The 25,382-nt window shown below is 41.0% G+C and overlaps 1 protein-coding gene across 8 annotated transcripts in view; it reads left to right on the top strand.

The window, feature by feature from the left end:
* LOC144791058 (phospholipid scramblase 1-like) overlaps window positions 1-25,382 on the top strand; it is a 401,648-nt gene that overhangs the window by 100,484 nt on the left and 275,782 nt on the right. For 6 of the 8 annotated variants that reach the window (XM_078665694.1, XM_078665698.1, XM_078665693.1 and 3 more), the window contains one exon: window positions 22,099-22,200. The exons of the other annotated variants lie outside the window; for them this stretch is intronic. In XM_078665694.1, coding sequence (XP_078521820.1) covers window positions 22,099-22,200 — 102 coding nt within the window. The remainder of the gene's footprint in view (window positions 1-22,098; window positions 22,201-25,382) is intronic. 8 annotated transcript variants of the gene reach the window in all.

Consider the following 25,382-nt stretch of genomic DNA (forward strand, 5'->3'; position numbering starts at 1 on the left):
CCCTTAGGACTGGGTATCATTATTTGAATGGAGAGCAGAAGTTGTGAAATTAATCTGTTCTTCCTTTGGTTGTGTGGTTGAATATTGTATTTTACAACCACTTTTAGCAGACATGCTAGAATCAGAATTTATGTTCAGTAAACTGAATAAGGTATCATTCTCCTTTTGCAATGCTGACACATACATTGAATCTGGATCAGAACAGAAGATTAGGTCAGGACCTAGCAAAGAGGTGTTTGAGAGCCAATGAGTAAAATATTCAGAATGTAAATGTCCATTTTTTCATAGGAGGATTTATTGTTTCAGGGCTAAGGTTAACATTCTCAAATTGTAAAGTAGACACGAAATGCCTCTCATTGTTGGGCACTGGTGAACTACACTACACAAACTTAAATGATGCACTTTTTTAAACCTCTCATTATGACACGCCTTCAATATTTTCACACACAAATGTAACAGAAAAATGGTAGCTAACTGAACGCAATCAGTCAAGGACTCTCCCAGACTATGTTGGGAACACAGTCAGGGACTTGGCCAAGGACTGGGAACTGGGTAGAAAACGTACACAGAAAGATAGTATACTGCTGCCCAGGATCACACAGGAAGTCAGAGAAGAAAAAGGGATGCAAAGGGGAAGCCTGTATAAGTGAACAAGATGGCTAAGACTCAAAGGATGGGCACTCAAGAGGCAATCTAGCATTCAGAAGAACTACACCCAGGATGGACTTGCAGACGTATATACATATATAATTATATGAGATGATGCCTCACATAATAAAAAGCTGCAGTTTTAGTTTCAGGGTTCACAAATTGTGGGTGACAGTCACAAACCCCAAATCAGGAGCTCACATGTTTTGGAAAATGGCTTTTAAAAAAAATCTCAATAAAGAAAATGTACAGAACAACTATGCCTGGCACAGATCATGCACAGTGAGCATCGTGGACAAGGGAAGGAGTTAGACCCTGCACCAAACCCTTGTTGCATTGCCAAAAGAAGTGGATGTGAACATTTTAAGTAATCTGATAAATCAGTGCATTTGGGTAAGTCATTTAAATGACTAGCAAATCACTAATGGACTCATTATTAGTTGCATGTTTGGTGCAAGATTACCTGGGGCTAGAAATAGCCATTTCCAGCTCATATCCCCACACTCAGAATGGCGTTGACAAGTAAATGACCCTGGGATGGGCAATAAAATGAAGACCCAGTCAATTTCCACGTGTATTGTCAGTCCTGATTCTACATCCAATAACCACCTCTGTTTCAATCCCATTTACCACGTGCTCTGAACAGCTGGTAAATGGGATTTGTGGATTACTATGGGTCATGGGCACGGGGTTGTTAGGTGTCTGGGGTTTGGTGAGCGTTCTGTGAAGCTGGGGAACACTGTTAGCTCCTCCAGTTGTTCTGAAGGGGTCAAACATGGTTGGAATGTCACTGTGTCCGCAGTCCCTGCCCCTCTCAAAATGTGGTTTTGGAAGCTGCAGAAAGATTGTTTGAAATTTAGTTTCTAAGAATTTTGTCAAGTCTGAGATTCAAAATAAATACAATTTTACATTTTCTTGGTTTTTAAAATGTATAGTGATGTAGGGCCATTGAAGTACTCTTGATACGAAATATTGGGCTCTATTCCCAAAGATTGGTCTGTAACTTACTTGCCCTTGGAGTACTCCTGGCTTAATACTTAATTCTAGGAGTAAGCTAGGAGTATCCTGGCCTACTTTAGAAATGCACAGGTAAATCAGAAAAACAAGACAAACAAGTTGCACCAATCTACCAAACAAATCTTGATTAACTCATCCCCTTGTTGCTTAATGCTCAAGCTCAACTTAACGGAGTTAATATGTGACGTAGTCTAATCTTATCAGAGGGAATGCTGCTAAATTGTAGAGTAAGTGATAGTCATAAAAGATGTTTATATCTGTATTAGGATTACAATGAGTGCAGGGATTGAAGTGAGCCAGAATACATTGTATTTTACGTTATTGGAATGGCTGATGTATGTTTAAGATCTTTTTTCTTTATTTTGTGTGTAAGAATGTTTTTGTGAATGTTTTATGCCATTGCATATAGACAAGCATAATAATTGTAATTTAAGAAATAAATTAATGAGATAAAAATTAGATAAACATTGTAATTTAAATAGTGCCTATAGGATTGTAATCATTCCTAACTCATTACATAACTGACTGCACATTGCTATAGATCATTTATAAGTGTTTTTTAATTAAATGATGAGTACATCCTAAAATTGCTTTAAAAACTGTTTCTAAAGTTTAGTGTCACACATATCCACCTTACTTTCAAATTATTTTGTCTAAGATTAATTACACCTTCTGACAAAATAGCTGTATGCTTAAAAATTAGATTTGCTTTTATTGAACGCTGACAAATTAGCCATAGTGTCATGAAGGCCTATTCCTGATATTCCTGCAAAAATAAAAATTAACACTTTATTAGTTAGACCAGTTTAATGATAATTTCAATCGTTTTATATAAAACAAAAAATGAGGCAACAACAAAAAACAACAAAATATGTTATCATTAACATCTGAAATATACAAATGTCTGTATTCTTTTTAATTGAACAACCATTATGTGATGTCCTCTCAAAGAAGAGCTGGAGTCAGCTTCAGGTTAGAGGTGTGCTTTATTAAGCACCTTCACCAATGACGACACATGAACATAGCATTTTTATGCAAATCATTAGCCACTAGACCACTCCCATGATTGATAACAGGAAATTCTTTAAGGCCAGGAACAATTGCCACTCAGCTTTTGATCCAGATGCGACCGTCATGTGTTTTTACATCATTTTAAAAACATTTCAACACCTCCAATCTCCTGGTGAACTTTGACCAATCCTTACACTTTTGTGGTGCTTTTACTTTTACAAAGTCCCCTACTCTAATAGACATATTGTTCACATTTTTAGATGAGTCAAACATCTCTATCCTCTTCTTCTGAGCAGCTAACTTATTGTTTTTCCACTCACCAACCGTATTGTCCATGCACCCTTTTGACCAATGCAGCCAGCCAGAAATTACCCTGGTTGAAGGTGCCCTTCCTTTGAACAATTCAAATGGAGTATTTACCAGTGGTTGTGTGTGGTGACATACAATATCCAGATAATCTTTTTGATAACTCATCCTTCCAGTCTAAGTTATTGATTCTTGCCAATTGAATGCCTCTCTTAAGTGTCTTGATCACTCTCTCAATTGCACCATTGGTATCAGGATGATATAAAGCAGAGGTTTTGTGCACAATTCCTCACCCATTCAAATGATTTTCCTTCTCTCATGAACAAAAATGTACACCATTATCTGTTAGCAAGTAACGTGGAAAACTTTTGCATCTAAAAATATTTTCACAAAATGTTATCACTGAGGAGGAAGAAATATCATGAACACACGACACCTCCACCCATCTTGAGTACAGATCCATAAGAACTAAGACATGGGTGTGGCATGCTCTCCTCCCACTGGTCCCAAAATATCCATGGTAACTTCCTCCCAAGGATATTTAGGTAGTGTCCTTCAAACCGTAGGTGTCTGACTGGATCTCAACAGCTTGTTACTACAGGCACACTCTGTACAGTCTCTGATCATGTGCTCCACATCATGATCCAGGCCAGGCCACCAGAAATCTCTTCAAAGCCTTCCCTTAGTTTTACGATGCTCATGTGGCCTTCATGAGCTAATTGTAATATCCTTCTTCTCAATTTCTCAGGTGGAATTAATCTTGTGCCTCTCACGAAACAACTCTTATCCACTGCAAGCTCATCCACAATTTTCTCCCAACCTCATTCGCACTCCTTCAGCTCAGTACTGCTCCTCTTACCTGAACTGACAAGATTCCTTACCTTACACAAAACCACATCCTTATGCAGCTCAGCTAACCAATACACGGCGAAGACTCTCTCTCAATAACAGAGTAGTTACATTCAGCATCTAGCTAGCTTTCATTTGAAGTAGAAGAGCTCACACCCCTTTTCCACTTGTATCACATACTATCCTAGTCTTACACAACACTTCAAAAGACTGAAAAGAAGGAGTATTGCTAAGCTCCTGTTTGACATTTTCAGATTCCTGAGAACATTCTTGTCCCCAGACAAAGTCAGATTTCTTTTTTAACAGAATTCTCATATTAAATGTCTTATTTGCAAAGTCTTTCATGAAATGACTATAATATTCAACCATCCACAGAAAAGAAGAACGCTCCTCTTTGGTTTTTGGTTCCTGCAGGACTTTGATTGTTTCAACCAGTTCTTTCTTCAGTCTAATCTCTGTGGAAGTAACTTTGAACCCTAAATAAGTGACTTTATCAACCTCAAACTTGCACTTTTCAGCTTTCAGTTGCAGACCAGTCATCTGAAGTTTGCATAACTCTTCACAAACTAACTGATCATGCTCCTCTTTGTTGGAACCAAAAATAATTATATCGTCCTAATGGTACTTTACATCAGTTTGATCTTTTAGGATGTTTGGCTTGATTCTTTAAAAATCTGCTGCATCAGAAATTAAGCCCAGTAGCATTCTCTTGAAGCGAAAATGTTGCCAAAAGTAGTTGTGAAAGCATTAAGATCCTGTGAGCACTCATTTAATTCAACCTGGTGATAAGCTGACATTAAGTCTAACATGCTAAATACTCTTGCACCTGAAAAAGAAGAAATAATTTCCTCAATGTCGGGCAAGAGAAATTTGCCAATTACTACCTCTCTGTTTAGTGCCCTCAAATCCACGCAAAGGCGAATGTCACATTTCCTTTGTGTGCAACTACAAAATGAGCCAACCATTTGGTTGCCTCAACCTCTTTAATGACCCCAGACTCCATCAATTTCTTGAGTTCATTTTCCACCGCTGTCTGTAAATGTAAGGGAATTCTTCTCACTTTAGCCACAACAGGAATTGCATCACATCCCACATCTTAACTTTATCCTGTGTTTCTAGCTGACTAGCTTTCCCAGTTTGTTTTGAAACAATTCTTTCAATTCCTGCACAAATTTGTTTTGACCATATTCAATTTCATCTATTTGAACTTGCGGTATCTTGTACTGATGTCGACTGACCCCCAAATCTTTCTGATGACCCTAACCCAAGAGATCATCACTATGGCAAGAAACATAAACCTTTCCACACTTACCTTTCCCACTCCCATCTATACATGCTTCAAAATACCCAAGCATATCAATCTTGGAACTCCCATAACCTCCAGGTTGTATGTCTATCTTAGAAAGTGCCTTTTTGTTAGAAAACATTTTCAGAATGTTTGTTCAGATAATATTGTAATACGTGAACATGAGTCAAATTTCAGCATAATATCCCTACCATCGATGCTCACAACTTCAGATGGAAACAATTTTTTAGACTCCTCAACTTGCAAAACTATTGCCTGACATACTTCTTTGCCTCATTTTGTTTAACCTCAGGAACACCCTGAGTCCTGACTGCATTCATTTCTGTGGTATTTTCTTTCTCTGTGGAATTCATATTTTTCCTTGAATTTAATTCTTCAACACATTTCATCACGTGCTGAAACCTGTTTCGCAACAATAAGAACTTCCTCCAGGGAAGGCTCATCTTTCATCCACAATCCCTCTTTTATCTTGTCACTGTTGCAGCCTAACACAAATTGATCCCTAATTCTCTCTTCAACTGCACCCCCAAAATTGCATTTCAAAGCCAATTTCCTCAACGCAGTCACAAACCCCTCAACAGATTTATCCTGCCCCTGTCCCCTCAGACCACATTGATACCTTTCTAAAATGTTACTCACTCAAGGCAAATAATGTCAATCCAACTTAGCTATGGATATATCAAATTCATTCAAATCACGTGCTTCAGCGTGTGGTAGCTGAGGCATATTTTCTAGGACATCCTGTCCTTCTCCCAAACAATGTAACAATAAAGCATGTTTCCGCACGGCACTAAGATTAGTGCCACACACACGTGCATAGTTCCCAAAAACCCATTTTGCCCATCCAATCAATGGTTCTCCTGGCGAGGGTAAGAAAAATGTAGGTGAAGTAACATTCTGCATTATGTTTAGTCACTAGATTGCACATAGAGCAAATATAGATAACATAAACGAATAAAGTAACGTACGTTAGACAACTGCTAATCACCATAATAATCCAAAACTTTTACAAATTTTCTGAACACCAGAAGATCGTGAATGCCACATTAAAACAAAAGAGTGCACAATTAAAAAATAAAGTAACATAACTTGAAAGAGTTACTGTCCCATTGTGAATCCTACTGAAGAAAATTAAATCTAATAGACACTGCCTCTTTGAGAACCAAATGCTGCCAAAACGAATGATTTATGCTTGCCACTGATTAATTAAGAGCAAAAAACCAACAAACAAACTCCACACTCTACTTCTCAGACATGCCTTAGTATTGTCTTTACCCTTGTTGAACAAAACTGCTCATTAGTCTTTAAACATGAACTAGAAGTTTCTGTTGGTAGTCCTGTAGTAAAAACGTTTACTTGTATGTGTACCAGTTTCTGTAACTTGCTTCCACTCACCGCTGAACATCTCTGTAGACGAAACTGCTGACAGGAGCATGTAGGTAAACAAGAAAAAAAAAGAAACAGCAGGAAGATTAAACAGCCTTGTTAGTGTGATTACACCTCACCGAGCACGCTGAATGATGAAACTGCAGGAACCCAACACAGCCGCATTAAGCTGACTCCTCCTCACCAACGATGCTGTATCACGAAACTGCTAAAAGCTAATGCAGCCTCGTTAATAAGCCTCTACCTAACCAGAGATGCTGAACACTGTGCTGTCTCCCCTCCGCCAAGGACACAGCAAAAAATCCTGTCGGTAACGCGCACACCCGCTGGAGATTCCCAAGGATGAAACAAACAGGAGCTGGACAGCTTTTCATTGCTCACTGGAAGCTGTGTCTACGTCAGTGAACAGCCCTCAAGAATCCCCTCCTCACAAGGAACTCCGCAGACACAGGCACCGAAACACTGCCTTATCCCAGCTTGGCTCCAAAACTGCCAAAGTACCTGAACCAGCGTATGCTATGTTGTTACCTCGTTAAGGTGCTTACTCACTCCATATCCCATCCAGTTTGTCGCCAAAATTGTGATGTCCACTCAAAGAAGAGTCAGCTTCAGGTAAGAGGTACGCTTTATTAAGCATGTTCACCAATGACGACACATCAACTGCCACTGCACTCACCCAGGTTCTAATATATCATCACTGTCTCTGAGGTCATAGCGTTCTACTGGAGAGGCAGGATGACATAGGTAGCCAACATGCCATACATTACCAATGATAACAGCGTGTTTCCAAAAAGCCAGTGTTTCACAAAAGGGTTCCTCCTTCTATATTTATGCTTAACGGTAACTAGCATATTTTTTTTGTCCTCTGCTTCTGAACCAATGTGTCTTTTCCGTGGTTTTTGTTCTGTAGCTATGCTACCTTCCGGTCTGTGAGCTTAGGCAAGAAAAAACCCAACAGATTTATGTTTGCACTATGCAAATGATATACTAAAGTACCATAGGGCTGCATCTTGAATACTTAACAAAGGCTTAAATTAAGTGAAAGACTGAGAGGACTACCAAAAGTATAGCAATTAAATACAATCTATTGGACTAAAGCTTTAAAAGACCTTAACGACTATAGCAATTGTTATTTGTTAGTTTAAGTCAGTTTAGCACAGGGCATATTACTGGTGAGAGGAATAGAAATACTAATGCTTTTAATTCAAGCAAGAGAAGGATAAACAAGAGAAATAAACATAAGGCAAGTGGCTAAAAACATTCTGCAAGGCAGTCATGACAATATTGAGGTTCAGCACTTTTTCCTCAATGACAACACTTTGTCTAAATAGAGGACAAGGAAAGAAAAATGCAAGCAATATATTAAAAGAGTCAATTAAAAGAGAAGATGTATTTTGAAGTGTATTTCCTAAATGCTACCCATACTGTTCCAGTTTTACAGGACTATTAGCCTGTAAAATAAGATTGGATCAGGAATCTATTGCCAGACTTGGTGGGCCCGATTCACAGAACTAACGTAAGTCAAAATCCTAAACTTACTACCATTTTGGTATTCACAGAAGGCACTTACTCATTTTGGTATTCACAGAAGGCACTTACTCATTTCGGTATTCACAGAAGTTAGGAGTCCTAACTTTAGGACTCCTAAATGCCTTCTGTGAATACCGAAAGTCTTAAAGTTAGGATTTTTCTCAGTTTAGGAGTAGTAAAGTTAGGACTCTTAACTTTAAGACTCCTAAATGCCGTCTGTGAATACCGAAAGTTTTAAAGTTAGGATTTTTCTCAGTTTAGGAGTAGTACAGTTAAGACTCCTAACTTTACTACTCCTAAACTGAGAAAAATCCTAACTTTAAGACTTGCGGTATGCACAGAAGGCATTTAGGAGCCCTAAAGTTAGGAGTCCTAACTTTTCTACTTCTAAACTGAGAAAAATCCTAACTTTAAGACTTTCGGTATTCACAGAAGGCATTTAGGAGTCTTAAAGTTAGGAGTCCTAAGTTTACTACTCCTAAACTGGGAAACATCCTAACTTTAAGACTTTCTGTATTATCAAAAGGTATTTAGGAGTCCTAAAGTTAGGACTCCTAACTTCTGTGAATACCGAAATGAGTAGGTGCCTTCTGTGAATACCAAAATGAGTAAGTGCCTTCTGTGAATACCAAAATGGTAGTAAGTTTAGGATTTTGTCTTGTTAGTTCTGTGAATCGGGCCCAGTATGTCTGCAAAGTAATGTACTGCACCTAGTTCTAAGCTTAACCGAATGTTCCGAATGAATTTACTAAACATATTTTGTACTCGTAGATTTTGCCCCCTCCTGTGTTCTTAACAGTTAAGGGTCAGTGAGTGATCACTGTTGATCATTTAGCTAGTGGGCCATGCTACGTACAAATATGACATTATTATTATTATCTTTATTAATAATGTTTAATTTTATTGTTATGAATATTTGCAGCATCTTCTGCTCGGATATCAACCACCGGGTTCGATTACCGCCTGGGCAGATCGTCTTTATGAGTGTGTATGTGATTGCAGGGTATAAACATCTGTAAAATGGTGCACACGCTAATATGAACTACATAGATAGGAGTAGATTTACTTATATTTCACGCAACGCAACAATCAAAGTTGCTGCACTGCATTGCCCAACAAGAGAGCAGAACAGCGGTCTATCTACTAAAATATGGTGCTGTTCTTCTTTTTTCCTGCACTGGCTCACTTCAGGCTGCAATGCGCCAAGGTGCAGAGAGGTGTGTTTGTGATGTCCAGCATTCAGTACAAAATACTATGCTTAGACATAGTTCTAACAGTTTTCTGACTTTACATGGGTGCTATGCATTGCAGTTCACAAAATCCTCAGCACACATTTAATGTAATATTAAATACCAATGCAAGTATATGCAAATTATAAACACAGTTTCAGAAATCTTTTCTTTCGTTTATTCTTTTCTTATTGTTCAGCCAACACATGTTTCGTCACACAAACTGGGAAATCGTCCGGCGACTTTCTCAAGGCTGAGTGAACAAAAAATAAAATAAACAATGGCCATTGTGACACCATACACAAAACTGGTGTGCACAATCTAAATTCAGATATAAACATGACATAATGTGCAAGTGCAAAGGCATGCGCATGGTTGTCCTATAGTCAATGATAGTGACTTTGTGAACATCAATTTGTGAAGATAAAATAAACTAATCACGCAAGAATATTTCATATTCAAAATCTCTAAATAAAGGTGATGGAAAAAAAACTAATGATTAGAAAGCTCCCAAAGCCCCAAACTGTTTAAGGGCATCTAGACCAAGCCACAAATACACATGACCGAACCCATAAATAGACACCTGGGTCATGTATGTCACACCCTCATTACTGTCAGTACATAAATAAAGCCCTCAGAGACCAAAAGGGGTGATCACTATCTCACCTATCCAGCCAACTACATGCATCTCCATTGTGATATTTCTACTAAAGGGGGTACCTTCAATGTCATTGGTAGCAACCTATGTGGAAGTAAACAAACAAAGTACAGTTAAGAGCCTGGTAAAATTGATCCTCTTAATCCAATATATTCCCAAAATAGCCTTATGTATCATGTCACCACCTACTTTCCATGTGGTGATAATTCCATCCCACACGCTTTAGATTGCGAGTGAGCCAAGTATCCTTGCTTCAAAGTGAGCAAATCCGTAATTTTCAGTAAAAGCACCCCTGTAATGAGAAGGAAAAAGCTCGGATGTTACCAGCTTTCCTGGGGATAAGTGCTCACTTTGATACCCTTTCCAAAATCATTAGTCAAATCATTAGTAACTGTATGGCGCTCAAGCGAGACCCACAAATAATAGATCCCTTAATACGAAACAAAGCAAATTCCCACACTGTTTAAACTCTGGTCGCTAGCCCAGGAACTTACCACTCTACGCTATAGTAAAGCCATGACTAGATCAGTCTGTCCGGTCTGCGAGTACGAGAGCCGGCAATGAGAGTTTCCCGCTCTTATATGGAGCTATGATAATAGAAAGAGGACTAACTCTGCCTAAACATGGCAGCCATCTTGTACTGTGAAAATGTCAATGACATATACATAATAAGTAATTTCAGTCTAACCACAGTCGTGCTTAAACTTTTCACATCCTGCGAGTGAATAACAGAACCAGAATCGCATATCTACAATGAAATCCGAAGCGTCCACAAATCGAAGATTAATTCTTTAGTGATATTAAAAAGTCAAACTTCCAACATATGAGTGTGTGCATTAAAGCTAGGTAAAAGATATTGATTCATAACCAGAACTGGTCATCACAATCTAACAGACCCACAAATCATGTCTAATAGACTGATACATTATCAGATTGCGCCATTGACTCTAGTGTTCATGAAAATATGCATTGCTAACTGTCCAAACAAATGCGTGTTGAAACAGTAGCTGCTGTGAGAGCTTACTAATAAAAAGCGCTCATCGTGAATTAAACCTTCCATATTCTAGGCATGCGAAACATAAAATCGGCGGGCTTAAGCATAAAGCCTCCCAATCGCAAATCCTATAACCTCATTGGAGCTATGATCAAAATACTTTGTGTTTCTCCATTTCTTGGACAAAGTACAAGGATTACAGTATTTAACAACATATGAACCGAATGGCTGAAATTAATGGTTCATTTAACAGGGGGTCCCATATGCCAAATAACATACCCAACTCATTCATATCTTATGTTAGTACAATACAGAGGCAACCAAAACAATAGGTGTGATGATAACACAAAGCAAAATGTTGCAAACGTATATGCAAGTGACATAACCTGCATCTACCCTCTTCGGATCAGGCATGTTACAACATACACATTATGATGCACACCATTTATCTCCTCAGAAATTAATGAAGCTCCTGGTTAACACTGACCCTGCCTCTGTGCTGCATAATCTAAGAATCCAAAAGACTTCACGCCTGCATAAAGTCAATTCTGTGTTGCCCCCTCTAGGGTGCCTCAGGACTTGGTCAATGCCATAAAATGTGAATACCCTATTCCTGGTCTGTGTGGGGCATTGTGCTATGTGCACAGCAATGGGATACCTGATATCCCCTTGTTTGACTGCTCTCATGTGTTCCCCTATTCTCTCATGCAGAGTCCTTATGGTGCTGCTCATATACTTTCTTTTGCATTTACACTCGATCACGTATACAACATACTTCGTGTAGCAGTTAATATTCGACCTAATCTTATATGTTTTGTGCTGAGGATTTTGCTAATTTCTATGTTGGCTTTGGCCACAACTTTGGGGGAGGTTGGTGGTTCTCCTCACCCTACAGCACCGTAACTCAATACTATCCTCAACTGATATATGTGTGATTATTCATAAGGCGCCGTATAACCTACAACTATACCACTGTCTAGTAAATGTGTTATACACTGCAGCATATATACAAAACTAGAAAATTTAGAGAAATAAAACCATGTCTCCAAGTTAACGCCAACCTCAAAGAGCTATTATTATGTGGCAGAAAAACCTTGTGATCAAATGTTAGTAGGTAGATCTTTGCTTCATAAACCACGGGTGATAGCATGGGAACTCTCATGTACCACTCATGGAACACTCTCTTGATGCAAAATAAAGCAAAGTAGGGCATAGCTTTACTTTATGTTACTCTAGGGATACTTTCCTGCACAAACAAGTGTTGCACTGAAAATTAAATCACAACTCTACAGTGTGTGCCAGTTCAAACCTGGAACGAAATGTTAGAAAATTTGCACAATAGGTTAGCAAGGCAGTCACCCCAGATACTTTCCATTTCTTGGTCAACCTAATTCCACCATTATAACTAGGCCTCCCAGTTTTATGGTATTTATTTTTTAGACATTTCCGTCTCTATTTATCCATATTTATTTTTTGTAAACTTTATCTGTATTTATCCATATTTATTATGAGTTTTGTGAAAAAAATAAAGCTGAAACTGGCATATTTCCACATTTATTTAACCAATAAATATGGAGTCATGCTTGAATGCCTTCCAAGTTTCAGTGTTATGAACACCCGCAGAAGATAAATCAATGCAATTATATAAAAATATGCAAGTTTCAGTATCAGCCTTGTGCATATCTACTGCTGTTTAAGCCTCTTTACTAAAATTCCTTTTTTTAATCACCTTACCTCTCAATCCACATACTTGCCTGGCAGTCATAGCAAAGTGTGTTTAGAATCACTAAAAAAGCACCCAATTTCTGTTTTTATCCACATTTAAAAATAAATACAGACAGGAAAATAAATGGTTTTAAGCCTGTATTTATCTGTAAATACAGAAAACCGGGAGCCTTAATTATAACATATGTCTATTTGGGCCATCTTCCAGATTTCATGTCTCTATTCATCAATAGATGGAGAGATTTGAGATTGCCACATTCTTGTAATGTATGTCCTGGCGACTTGTGATCCCAAGAACAAAACATGGTGGCCTATTCACAAAGGCATTAATGTGTATGAGTGGTACTCCTGTAATGGTACTTTTAAATACACTTACATGCTTTTTTTGAACTTCCCATAAAACAATTAAAATAGGAATAAAATGGGAATATTCATATACAATTAGTTCAAAGGAAGAGGGTTGTGCCCTCTTTATACTTCCATTAATTCAAAAAGGTATGTATAAGTATTTAAAAGAATACTCCTGTGCTTCCCGTACTCAGTAATGTATGTATATACTTAGCATTTCTTTGGGACAACCTAAGCCAAGAAGTAGAGGAGAGCTGTACATGGTCTAAGTCAGTAAGTAGTAGGAGAGATAGTCTTCGAAATAAGCAGGAACGTCATTTTTGATGGTTTTGTAATTGATGCCACTGGTTTTAAAGATGATGGACAGTGGCAAGGGGAGTTTCATCAGGATGGAAGTGATGGGATCATATTTCTTCAAACCCTGGATGACACATGCTGCGGTGTGTAGGGTGCCCTTTAGGGATGCGGAATATCAGTCGTTACTATATATACTATTACAATTCCTACCTTTACCATGCATGTAATACAGAGTGTTGACCGCTACAAAGCGTTTTATAATGCATTTGAAACAACTGATTTTATATATATGCACTGAAAAAACACAAAAGTTAAAGTAACGTTATAGTTAGATGAAATCTTCAGTAACAATGTAACATTTTCAACTAAAACACAACAGAAATTCAACAGTTATAATTATCTCAAATAATCCTACCTCATGTCCTAAGGTTTTTTTAATTTGATAAGCAGGTTTTTAATGATTTTTATGCCAAGAGAAAAAATAACCTTTTGATACACATTTGGCTCATCCATGAAAAATAAATGTGATAATTGCAAGGCATTAAGTACAGTTGATACAGCACATCATTACAGTTCTGCAGCAACATTGACATCCCTACCCTTAAGTGGTACCTTGGAGTTATAGGTACAGCTACTTCCTCCAAACTCGGCCGTGTTTAAGGGGGCATCCCCCAGCCTCGTAGAATGGCTTCTCTTGCAGGGCAACCCTATCTACCCCACCACCATTGTGAGAGAGTGGGAGGTGAAGGGGATTTTCAAAGGGCAGCAATATCTCTCTTAGCAACCATGAGGGCCGTCCCCAAGAATGTTTGGTCAGCCCTCCTACCACCAGAGCCCTCAAGGACACCCAGCAAAAAGCATGAGGGAGAAGAGAGGGACCTCCCATTTCAGCACCTTGGTCAACTCAACCACCACTGCTGACTAGAACCTTTGAATGATAGGGCACAGCCAAACCACATGATAAAAATTGCCAAGAGCATTACCACGCCAAAGGCAAAAGGGCTCGGAGAGTTGTCTCGCTCAGTGGAGCCAGGCCAGAGAGGGATAGGCACCATATAGGTTGTATGTTTGGATCAGACATAACTTGCAAGAAGTTGTGACCATCCTTGGCACCATCAGTGATTTACATCAGTCATCATCTCCAAGAGGTCCCAGCCATGACTCCCACCAGGCCCTGAGGTGGTCTAGGGTGCCTGGGGTGTTAATTATCAAGGTGCAGTAAATGTTGGAGACTCTATTTTTGCTCAAATCACTTATCAACAGTTTAACCTCTAGTGGACTGAACTCCAGGACTGAGTCAACTTGAGAGAGGTGTGACTGAAGAGCATGTCTTAGCTGGAGGTATTTATAAAATTGTGTATGGGACAAGGTATATGTAGTTTTAGGTTCCTAATATGAGCACATATGGTTCCCTGACCAGATGTCCTCAAGCTGTGAGATCCCAATAAGTTTCCATCTGCCAAAACCCTGCAGACTACACTTCTCCCAACCAGGAACCATGCCAAAGAGGTGTTTGCTGCGTGAGTTTGGTATCTCAGTGGGTGTGTCATAAAGCAACCCTCCAGTACTACAGGGCCAGGTTGGTCACTGAGGGTGTAGAGTTAGGAACAGGGAAACCAGATAGTATAGACAGAGTTTGGGGAAATCCATTAGCGTTAGCTCCAGGCGATAGGCAGGATCTGACCAACCCCGTTAAAACAGTCATGGATAAACAGAAGGTATGAAGCTAAGTGATTTAAGTAGAGGCTGGTCACACCCAATCTGTCATCATAGGGGCCCGTAGGTAATGTGCAAATGCAAGGTGAGCCATAGAACCACACAATAGAAAGAAAATAGCATCTCGATCCAGAGTCCGAAAACATTTCCGCGGTATGAGGAGTGACAAGTTTTGAAAAATAAAGTGAAAATAAGGTGAAATCATCATTTTAAAGAAAGGGGGATAAAGCCCATTACATTTAGATGGAGGGATTCCAAGTCAGCTATAACTTTCTGAGTGAGGGGTTCTACATTAAGGGACCAGGCAAGCTCCGGGAAGTAGCGTAACCAAATGCCCAAGTATTTGAATATCAGACGACGGATGGGTATGTCATCCTGTCAGTCATCGCAGTCCTGGGAGACGGCCAGAGGCACCAATATTGGGTTAGCAGGGTTTACTCTAAGGCCAGAGGCCTCCCTGAAGCAAGGTAAAAGATGAAGACAGCAGACCCACTCTGTACGGGATTTGCTAAGAAAAGCACAACATTGACCACGTACAAGACAATGTCATCCTCTTGATTAGTGCCCTATTTCCACCCATGGGTCAGCGCAACTACTTGGATTAGTAGCACCAGAGGCTCAATTGCAAGCGCAAAACGGTGTAGGGAAAGGGAACTGTGTCCTAAGTTAACTATACCTTGTGCTCCTGTCATGCATAGTTTTCTCATCAATAATTGCAGTGATATTATAAATGATTTCCTAGAAATTATCATGAGTGATGCAATATGTGGGGCAATTAGCATTGCATGGCGAGGACACAAGATATAGTTACTTGAGATAATTATAGCTATAACTGGTTTTTACCGTAAAATAATGTTTTATTCCTGTTCAAAAATTCAACCCCCTGCAACACATGGACTTCAGCTGTGCGGGTTGGAGAGTTGCTGCAGGGCCTGCCCTGCGGCCAGCCCCCCACAGACAACCATTCCCATGCAGCGAACAGGTTTTGGTGACTGGGTCTAGGGTTGGCCTTTGGACACAAGGGGACCACATTCCCCATGGCCAAAACTTTAATATTATAATTATATATTATACCAAGCCTTAATAGTCACCATGGGCCCCATCCCCCAGGGCCAAATTTAATAAAGAAAGGGAGAGGCTGTGCAGCCACCTCCATAAGACTTACCAGGCCCTGGTGACTCCATCCCCAGGGCTGAATTCTAAGAGGAAGGGACATACAACCCCCTCCCCGAGTCTCATCAGGCCCCAGGGCCCCATTAACTGAGACAAAGACAATAAAAAAGTGGAGGGGGCAACTCAACCCCTCTTCAAGCCTTATTTGGTCCTAGAGACACCATCCCTGTGGCAAAATGCAATACAAACAAGGGTGCCGCCACAGAGGCTTCTTGGGATCCAGTGAACCCATCCTTCAGGGCCAAATGCAATAAAAAAGGGTATAGACCCCCTCCCGAAGCATTTGCAGGCCCCAGTAACTTGTGAATGGTTGTGTCGGTGACTGAGTACCTCTGTGAATGGCTTCATGGGTGAGTGACTGCTTGTGTAAGTGGGTGTATGGGTGAGTGAGTAGCTGTTTGAGTGGATGTAGGCATAAATGAGTGGGTTTGTTAGTAGCATTTTTATACAGTCAATGTATATTTGAGTAGTTGTATAGGTAAGTGAGTGGGTGTGAGAGTGATTGTATGGATGTGCAAATTTGTATGTAAGTGGTTTTGTGGATGAGTGAGTGGCTGTGTGAGTGGTTGTATGGGTGAGTTACTGGTTGTATGAGTGGCTGTATGAGTGAGCACGTGAGTGTATATCAGTAGTTGAATGGCTCTGTGGATGGTTATGTGAATGGGTGTGTGAGTAGGTGTTTGAGAGGTTGCTTGGGAGTGTTAGTGTGTGTATGAGGGGTTCTGTAGATGATGTCATCAGTGATGCCAGGTAACTATAACTGCTGAATTTCAATGCTTTTGTATGAATTAAATCTGAGCCTAACCATAATATCCCTGTAACCTTTGTTTTTTCAGTGAATTTTTATGTTTTTTAAAATTATTTCCTAACTATGACATCTCTGCAACCTTCAGTTTTTCCTTTTGTAAATTTGGAAGATGTTTTTAATTGTATACCCTAACTGTAAACTGTAACCTTTGAGAGTGTGTGTGAGTGGCTGTATAAGTCGGTGAGTGTGTATGTGCGTAGTTTTCTGGGTGTCTACATGGCTATATGGGTCTGTGAGTGGGTGTGTGAGTAGTTATGTGGGTGTGTCAGGGTGTGTGTGAGTGGTTGTATGGGTATGTGAGCTGGTGTGTTAGTGGTTTTGTGGGTGTATGAGTGAGTGTTTGAGTGACTATATGGGTCTGTGAGTATGTGTGTGTCAGTGACTGTATGGCTCTGTGAGTTGGTGTGTGAGTGGCTCTATAGGTCTATAGGTAGGTGTGTGAGTGGTTGTGTGGGTGTGCGAGTGGCTGTATGAGTCTGTGAGTGGGTCTGTGAGTTTTGTTAGTGTAAGAGTAGATGTATAACTGTAAGGGGGTGTGTGAAAGTGGCTGTGTGGGTCTGTGAGTGGATGTGAGAGTGGCAGAATGGGTGTGTGAGGGGGTGTCCAAGTATCTGTGTGGGTGTGCCAGTAGTTGTGTGTGACTGCAACAGAACAGAACCTCACCTGCCCGTTTATCAACAAGAGTACACAGTTCTGTATAAAATATATACCCAACTGGAGTACTTTCTATTGGTTAATTACTAAGTGTTCCCTTATTGGTTGAATGTCCAGTGGAATTCTTCACTTCATCTGCATAATGGACCACCTGGAAATGTCTCCAATGACCTTGTGTGAATTTCGGCAATGTGATTGTTCCTTTAGCATTTTTATCCAGAAATCTGTGATAACATAAATGATCCTATAGAGAAGACAACAAGACTACAAAACGGGTAAATCTCCACCAAACAAGGGCACTTCTTCATAACTATATGAGTGCTTCTTTGTTTGCTGGAGATGTCATCATATTCCTCTGCATTAAGAAAAAGTCACCAAAATCGGGGCCAAATGTTGAGGGGCCTTCTGTTAAGCTGGTCATCATCCTGGCAAAAGGCTGAAGAACTTTGCATACTACTAAGGGGGACACGGCGGGCCAAATGGATGGACCTTCCAGATGATTTTACATGTTTACATACACATATTAATTTAAAGGAAGAACCATGGACTCTGTTCTCACCAGGAGAGGGCAAGAAAGAACACAATCATCACAGTCACTACAGATTGTGCTCTGATAGATCAACAATGCACTCACCCCCAGGAAGGATTTCAGAATGTTTTTCAATGTGCAGTTGCCAACAAAACACACTTGCCTTGCCTTGCCCAAGCCCAGGAAGTTAGGATTATTTTCCCTTTATACCAGGGAAGGGTTGTTGACTTCGGCCCTGGGCAACTCCCCTCCCGGTGCCTGGCCTCCTGATTCTGGGTGCCCTGGAGCCTACTGAAGGCACCCAGTGTGCAGCACTTAGGACCACAGGGGGATCCTCAATGTCTCTGCAGTTCCTTCTATTCTCCCTGTTTCCGGTGAGAGCTGGCATTGCTCCTGCATGCAGGGAGCAGCTAAACTGTTACTCCCCACATGCAGAAGCAGTTCTTTCATCTGTTTTGCTGTCTGAAGTCTGCTCCCAGTAGGCGGAAGCAGTTTCCCTGCACCCGCCAGTTGAGAGCAAACTTCCTGCTTGCTCTCGGTTGGTGGCAGCTGTCAAAGCTCCAGCCAAGCGAGAGCAAACAGCTATGTCTTGGGGGTAGGCACCCCGGGACACAGGGAGCCGGCCCTGTGTTGTGGCAGTCCTCAGGGTAATTAATGGCTCCAGGAGTAGGTCTGTGTGGCCTCTCTCCGTTCTACTGCACAGGGCCATCCCTGGAGAGGTGGTTGTCCCTGGGACTGATAACGGCCCGAGATGGTGGCCCTGGAGCCAAATATTTTCCGGGAAGGGGTTGTGTGGCCCCCCTCAACCTAGTTTTAGTCTTCTGACCCCTTTTCTTTTCTTTTTTATTTTTATTTGGCTAAGACTGAGACCCAAAATGGATGCCAAAAATTCCTGGTTGTAGTGTTGGATGCCAATCAGACCCTCCTCGAGATCGGGAGTCTTAGTTTGCCTAGATATACCACTTTTTTTTGTTTAAATATCTCAAAAACTTCTGAATGGATTTACACCAAATAACAAAAACAACAGTTTCTGGACCTTTCTACCAAATTTGATGTAATTCCGTCTTGCGGTTTGGACTATAGTCATGTCTAAAATCCCTATCGGAATTAACATAGGAAACACACATTTTTCCCTCCCCTTTTTCTTAGCCCCTGCTTGACAAATCACCCTGACACATTTCATGGACATCTAGAAGCAGGACGACACTTTTTTTTGAAAATGTTGGGAAAATTCGTCAAACTGAGCTAAAGTTATAAGTCCTAAAACATTTCTCAAATAAAATCTGGGTCCTAACTATAACTACCTATGGAGACCGCCAGTAGAAAGGTAAATTACATATATATGGGGGAAGGTGGAGAGAATATGTTGTGGTGCAGCCACGAACACCCCTTGGAGCGCCCACCCCAATAGAGTCCGGCGGTTTTTGGTGGCAAGTTTTGAAGGGACTACAAGCACTGTGGTAGCGCCTGGACACGCCACATGCCCGAGTCAGCCCGACCGCTTTACAGTGGGCTGCGACTTCGTGTGGACATGCTGCTTACTTAGGCGGTATGCACGGGCCCTTTTTGGGATTTTCAGTGGTGGGGTGAGGAACACAGAGAGCTGCCACATCACCCATGAAACAGATCAAGGTCCCCGTTGGAGAGAAGGGAGCAGACACTGCCCACTTGGGTTTGTACTTACGTTAGGTGTCTGCTCCGTGCAAATCCAGTTCTCCTGTGTTTGTGGCTACCCAGCGCCAGGATGCCGGCAGTGTTCTGAACCAATTGAAGCAGGACACTTAGCTTTTAAATGTGGGTGGGAGCAGCACTTGTGAGATTCCTGGCAGCATCTGAGGAAGTTTTAATTTTAAAACAAAATGTGTCATGCACAACGCCTGAATAAAGGAATTTGGCAGCTCACATGTTGTTCCGTGGTGCTCTCTTCCCTCTGCAGTGTTGTGGGAAGGTGGAGAGAATATGTTGGGGTGCAGCCACAAACACCCCTTGGAGCGCCCACCCCAATAGAGTCCGGCTGTTTTTGGTGGCAAGTTTTGAAGTGACTACACGCACTGTGGTAGCGCTTGGGCACGCTGCATGCCAGAGATCAGCCCGACCGCTTAACAGTGGACTGCGACTTTGTGTGGACATGCTGCTTACTTAGGCGGTATGCACGGGCCCCTTTTGGGATTTTCAGCGGTGGGGTGAGGTACTGGGAGAACTGCCACATCGCCCATGAAACAGATTAAAGGTCCGTGTTGGGGAGAAGGGAGCAGACACCGCCCACTTGGGTTTGTACTTACGTTAGGTGTCTGCTCCGTGCAAATCCAGTTCTCCTGTGTTTGTTGCTACCCAGCACGAGGATACCAGCAGTGTTCTGAACCAATTGAAGCAGGACACTTAGCTTTTAAATGTGGGTGGGAGAAGCACTTGTGAGATTCCTGCCGGCTTCTGAGGAAGTTTTAATTGTAAAACAAAACGCGCCATGCACAACGCCTGAATAAAGGAATTTGGCAGCTCGCCTGTTGTTCCATGGTGCTCTCTTCCCTCTGCAGTGTTGGGGGAAGATGGAGAGAATATATATATATATATATGCATATATAAATATATATTCACTGAAAAAAACATAGGTTTCATGGACCTTATAGTAAGAAATTAGCATTTAAAAAACCTTAGAAATTCACTGAAAAAACCCACAGGTTTCAGGGTCGTTATAGTTAGTTGGACATTTCACTTGTACAAAACAATAGAAATTCAGCCGTTATAGTTAGTTGAGCTAACTATAACTCGCGCCTCCGCAATGCACTGCTGATGACGTCACATATTACATCATTCATGACATGGTCAGTGGCATTACTGATGACATCACTGATGACATCTCAAATGAAACAGAGAGCTAGTACAGGGCTGACTTTTTTTAGCAAGGTGTTTCTTGACTTGGTGGTGTGCCAATTGTGAATCAGCACCAATTTGTGTAAGCTGCCTAAGACTCTTAAGGTGTCTTGGGCATAACTGAATTCTGGATGGGTGCTGTAAGTATAGTTTATTCAGACAGTAGTAAAACCTGTGTAAAACAGTAATAATAATAGTAATAAATTGTTTTTTCAATAGTCCTTCATACCGTATTTCTGCCATTTTGTCGTGCTGTAAATAACAGGTGTTACTAGTACCAAATGTAGTTGTCCTTTAAAGAGTGCCATGCTAGATCTCTCACGTAGTAATCCTCCCCACTTCACTTCCTTGCTAAAAAAAAAATTACAAACTCATGAACAGTTGCTGAAAATGATACATCAAAGATTTTGCCACTGGACCACTTATCCGATTTCCCCAAAGTCACACCTGCATTCTTTAGCTGTTTCATATTTTTACCTTGCCCTGGAAGTAAGTAACCAGGATAGGAAATTCATAGGAGGCAATGTGTACCCTGTATTACCAACCTAGGCAAGTCAACAGGCAATTCATCAAATGTAGAACTATAATGGTTGTTTTGTAAGGGTAACAAAAGAGGTAGGAGTTATAAGATAAGCACCATGGTCCTATGTAAAGGTAGTGCAAATCTAGACAATGGCTATGCATAAGATTCCTAAATGTGCAAATATTTCTTTGACCAAGGTTGATAGATATAAAAAAGGTTTCTCATTTAGGAAGTGTCTTCAAAATTATATCCATGCATTCACAGTATGCTACATGTGCTATTTGGGGGAATGACAAATTTGCTATTACAATGAAAGAGGTTTAGCCAAGTGTGCTATAACCTAACTTCTGCAAATAAGTACTCATTTCCTACTTACGCTAGTTAACAATAGCTATGCAATAGATTAAATACAATGATGCTTATCAGGCACAATGCATAGTAAATGACAGAATTTAAAGGGAATACTTGAACAAATAACTATGCTTTCTCATTAATACCACAAATGTTTTGTCTGCTTCAGGGAATATGCCACCACACTCTCCCGCTCACAATACAGGTCACCTTTTTCCGAATTCTCAAGTCTACCCTGGAATGCCTCAGCAAGCACCTGGTCAAGTTCAAGGTTAGAGATATGGAATATTGCTGTTTTTAAAATGATTGAAAGGTATTTATTTATTTAAAGATTTATATAGCGCCAGAATCGACTCCAAGGAGTATCTCTGCGTTTATGTGGGTGCGTATCAATTGTTCAGGGGAAACTGTAGCTTGTTTAAAAACAGAAAAGAGTGGTTTTGAGTAATTTCCTAAATACAAGATGGTTCGAACATGCTCTTAATGGAAGAGGAAGGTCATTCCAGTACTTGAGTCCAAGGTATGAGAGAGATTTACCCCACAATCTCGCTCTCCTGATTCTGGGCACTGTTAGCAGATATTTAGTGTTGGAGTGCAAAGCTCTCGATGGAAGATAGTAAATGAACTTTTCAGACAGAGAGCTGGGGCCAAGATTATGTAGTGCTTTGTGAATAGGACAGCAAATCTTAAACTTTTCGTTGGCGTATTGGGAGCCAGTGGAGTTTTAGGAAAAGAGTGCGAGAAGCTGATCTGGGTGGAATGTGTAAAACTAAACGTGCCGCTGTGTTGTAGACCACTTGTAGTCTATTAATTAATGCTTCATTGGCAGAGAGCTGCAGACCATTGCAATAGTCTAAGCGGCTCAATATACGTGCCTGGGTCAGAGTCTTTTGAACAGAGTCTGAAAGTAAAGGAAAGAATCTTCGGAGTAGGCCCAATGTGTGAAAGCATACTCCCACTGTCTGGCCAACATGCTCTTTAAAAGAAAGAGCTTGGTCTAACTGAACTCTCAAGTTTTTAACAGAGGTTTTAGGGGCAGGGGGCTTTCCAAGATTGATGGGCCACCAGTTTGGGGACCATAATACAGGGGCCTCTCCGAAAAGTAAGAGTTTGGTTTTCCCAACGTTACATTGGAGGAAATTACTCCTCATCCACTGTGGAATGGCAATCATGCCCAGAGAGAATGTCTCCAAGATTGTAGGGGTGAGTTCATTGAAGGGTAAGAGCAGCTGCGTGTCGTCTGCGTATGATATTGGAACAAACCCATATTTTCTTGGAACATTAGCCAAGGGAGCCACATAGATGTTAAATAAAGTCGGGCTCAGGCAGGAGCCCTGTGGAACTCCCTTGGTAAGTCCCATGGGTGCAGAATGATACACACCTAGAGTGACCGTCTGGGTCCGGCCAGAAAGAAAACTTGCCAACCAACGAAAGGCAGAGTCCCTCAGTCCCACCTCCTTCAACCTTCTGAGCAGTATTTGATGGGAAACAGTATTGAATGCGGCAGATAGGTCCAATAGCACCAGAATCATAGAATTGCCCTTGTCTAGGATCATTCTGATGTTGTCTGTGACCTCTAGAAGGGCTGATTCTGTGATATATTTGGGCCTAAAGCCTGACTGGGAGGGGTCTAGTCTGCCTGAAGATTCAACAAATCTAGAGAGGTATTTGTTGACATGTCTCTCTAATACTTTACTTTACTTGGAAAGTGTAGGCGTGATATGGGACGAAGATTGGTCAGGTCCATCAGAGGAGCCTTCGTGTTCTTTCAAATGGGCATTATCTGTGCTGCTTTCCACTCCAATGGAACATGACCTTCCTTCAATGATAGATTCAAAAGATGTTCAAACCGTGGTGCGAGTTGAGGGATAAGGGTGTTAACTATTCTGGCAGGAATTATGTCATTAGGGGAACCAGACTTCACTTGGTGCACCAAAATCTCTACATCTGTGATGGAAAGTGGGGGGAAGTATTCGAGTAGCGTAGAAGGAACCTGTCCTAATACATCCACTGTCATGGGTGATTGGAGTTGGCTACTCGAAGAAACAATACTGTCATAAATTGATTAAATTGTTTGTGAAAAGTATAATGCAACTTGGTTGCTGAGTAATTGTGTGGGGACTTCTGCATTTTCACAAGCCTTAGGGTTTATAAATTACTGAAGAAGGTTATACAAAACCTTCGTCGCATTACCAGCCAAAGTGAGTTGGGTGGAAATGTGATTCCTTTGTGCTAGCTTGATACTATTATGATAGCTCGACATAATCGCTAAGAACTGGGTTTTATCACTTTCCTTGTGATAGATACGCCATTTCCCCTCATGTTTCCTACAGAGCTTTTTCAATGAGAGTAGGTAAGGTGTATACCAGACAGCTTGCTGGCGTTTTGGATGAGTGGGAGAACATTTCGCTGGAACAAGATGGTCTATGGTTTGAGTTAATGCTAAATTGTGGTTTGTAAGCGCTTCTTCTAGACTATCAGAGAGTTTGTTCCAATGGACTTTCAAAGAAACTTGGACGTTTTCTGGGGTGATCTTCTGCCAATGCTTACGGATCCTACTGGCATCTTGATATTGGCCCCTGTGTTCTGTTTTATAGGTTTTAATTGCAAACTCAAATAGAGCATGGTCCGTCCATGTGAGTTGCTCCGGTGTCTCACAGTGTATGTCGGGGGAGTTATAGAATAATGTCTAATGTATGGCCAGCCGTGTGGGTAGGACCATCATTCCGTTTTTTTGGCCCAAAAGGGCAAGGTCATTCAAGAAGACTGATGACTCCATATTGTTAGAACATTGGCTATGGATGTTAAAGTCGCCTAATAGTAGGAAGTTGTTTCTGACAAGTACATGAGGGGCTATAAGTACGATCAGTATATTTGAATGATCTGCCAAAGGGCTGGGGGGGCGGTAAACCAAGGCCCCCTTCCAGCTGACTTGAGCTGACAGGTCGTTTCGAAAAATGAGAACTTCCATCTTTGAGTCACACTGTTCATCCAAAACAGAAACTTTGATGCTATCCTTATATATGATGGCAATCCCTCCCCCATCTTGGCTGGTCTGTCCATTCTAATAAACTTGTAACCATCTGGTATGGTCAAAGCAATGGAAGGCGTAGAATGTGGTTTAAGCCAGGTTTCCATTAGAACATCCAAGTCTGGTTGTGTTGAAGAGAGTAGATCCCAAATTTCCGTAGAATGCTTGGGTAATGAGCGAACATTACAGAGTATATTTTTCCACTCCCTCTTGTTCCTAGTTGTAGGGTGTGTCCCACCTAACAAGGGGCGTGCTTTGTCTGATAGGGAACCTTATGTAGTAGGGAATGGTCAGGAGTTACCCAAGTTTGTTTTCAATTGGCAACATTACTCTGATATTGGAAGTATCTACACAAAAAGGGGCCTTCCACTACTGGTGTGAAGGAGATTTGGGAGCACGGGGTGTTATTTTTCCTAAGATCC

The sequence above is a fragment of the Lissotriton helveticus genome, chromosome 11, assembly GCF_964261635.1.
Source record: "Lissotriton helveticus chromosome 11, aLisHel1.1, whole genome shotgun sequence".
NCBI classification, from domain to species: domain Eukaryota; kingdom Metazoa; phylum Chordata; class Amphibia; order Caudata; family Salamandridae; genus Lissotriton; species Lissotriton helveticus.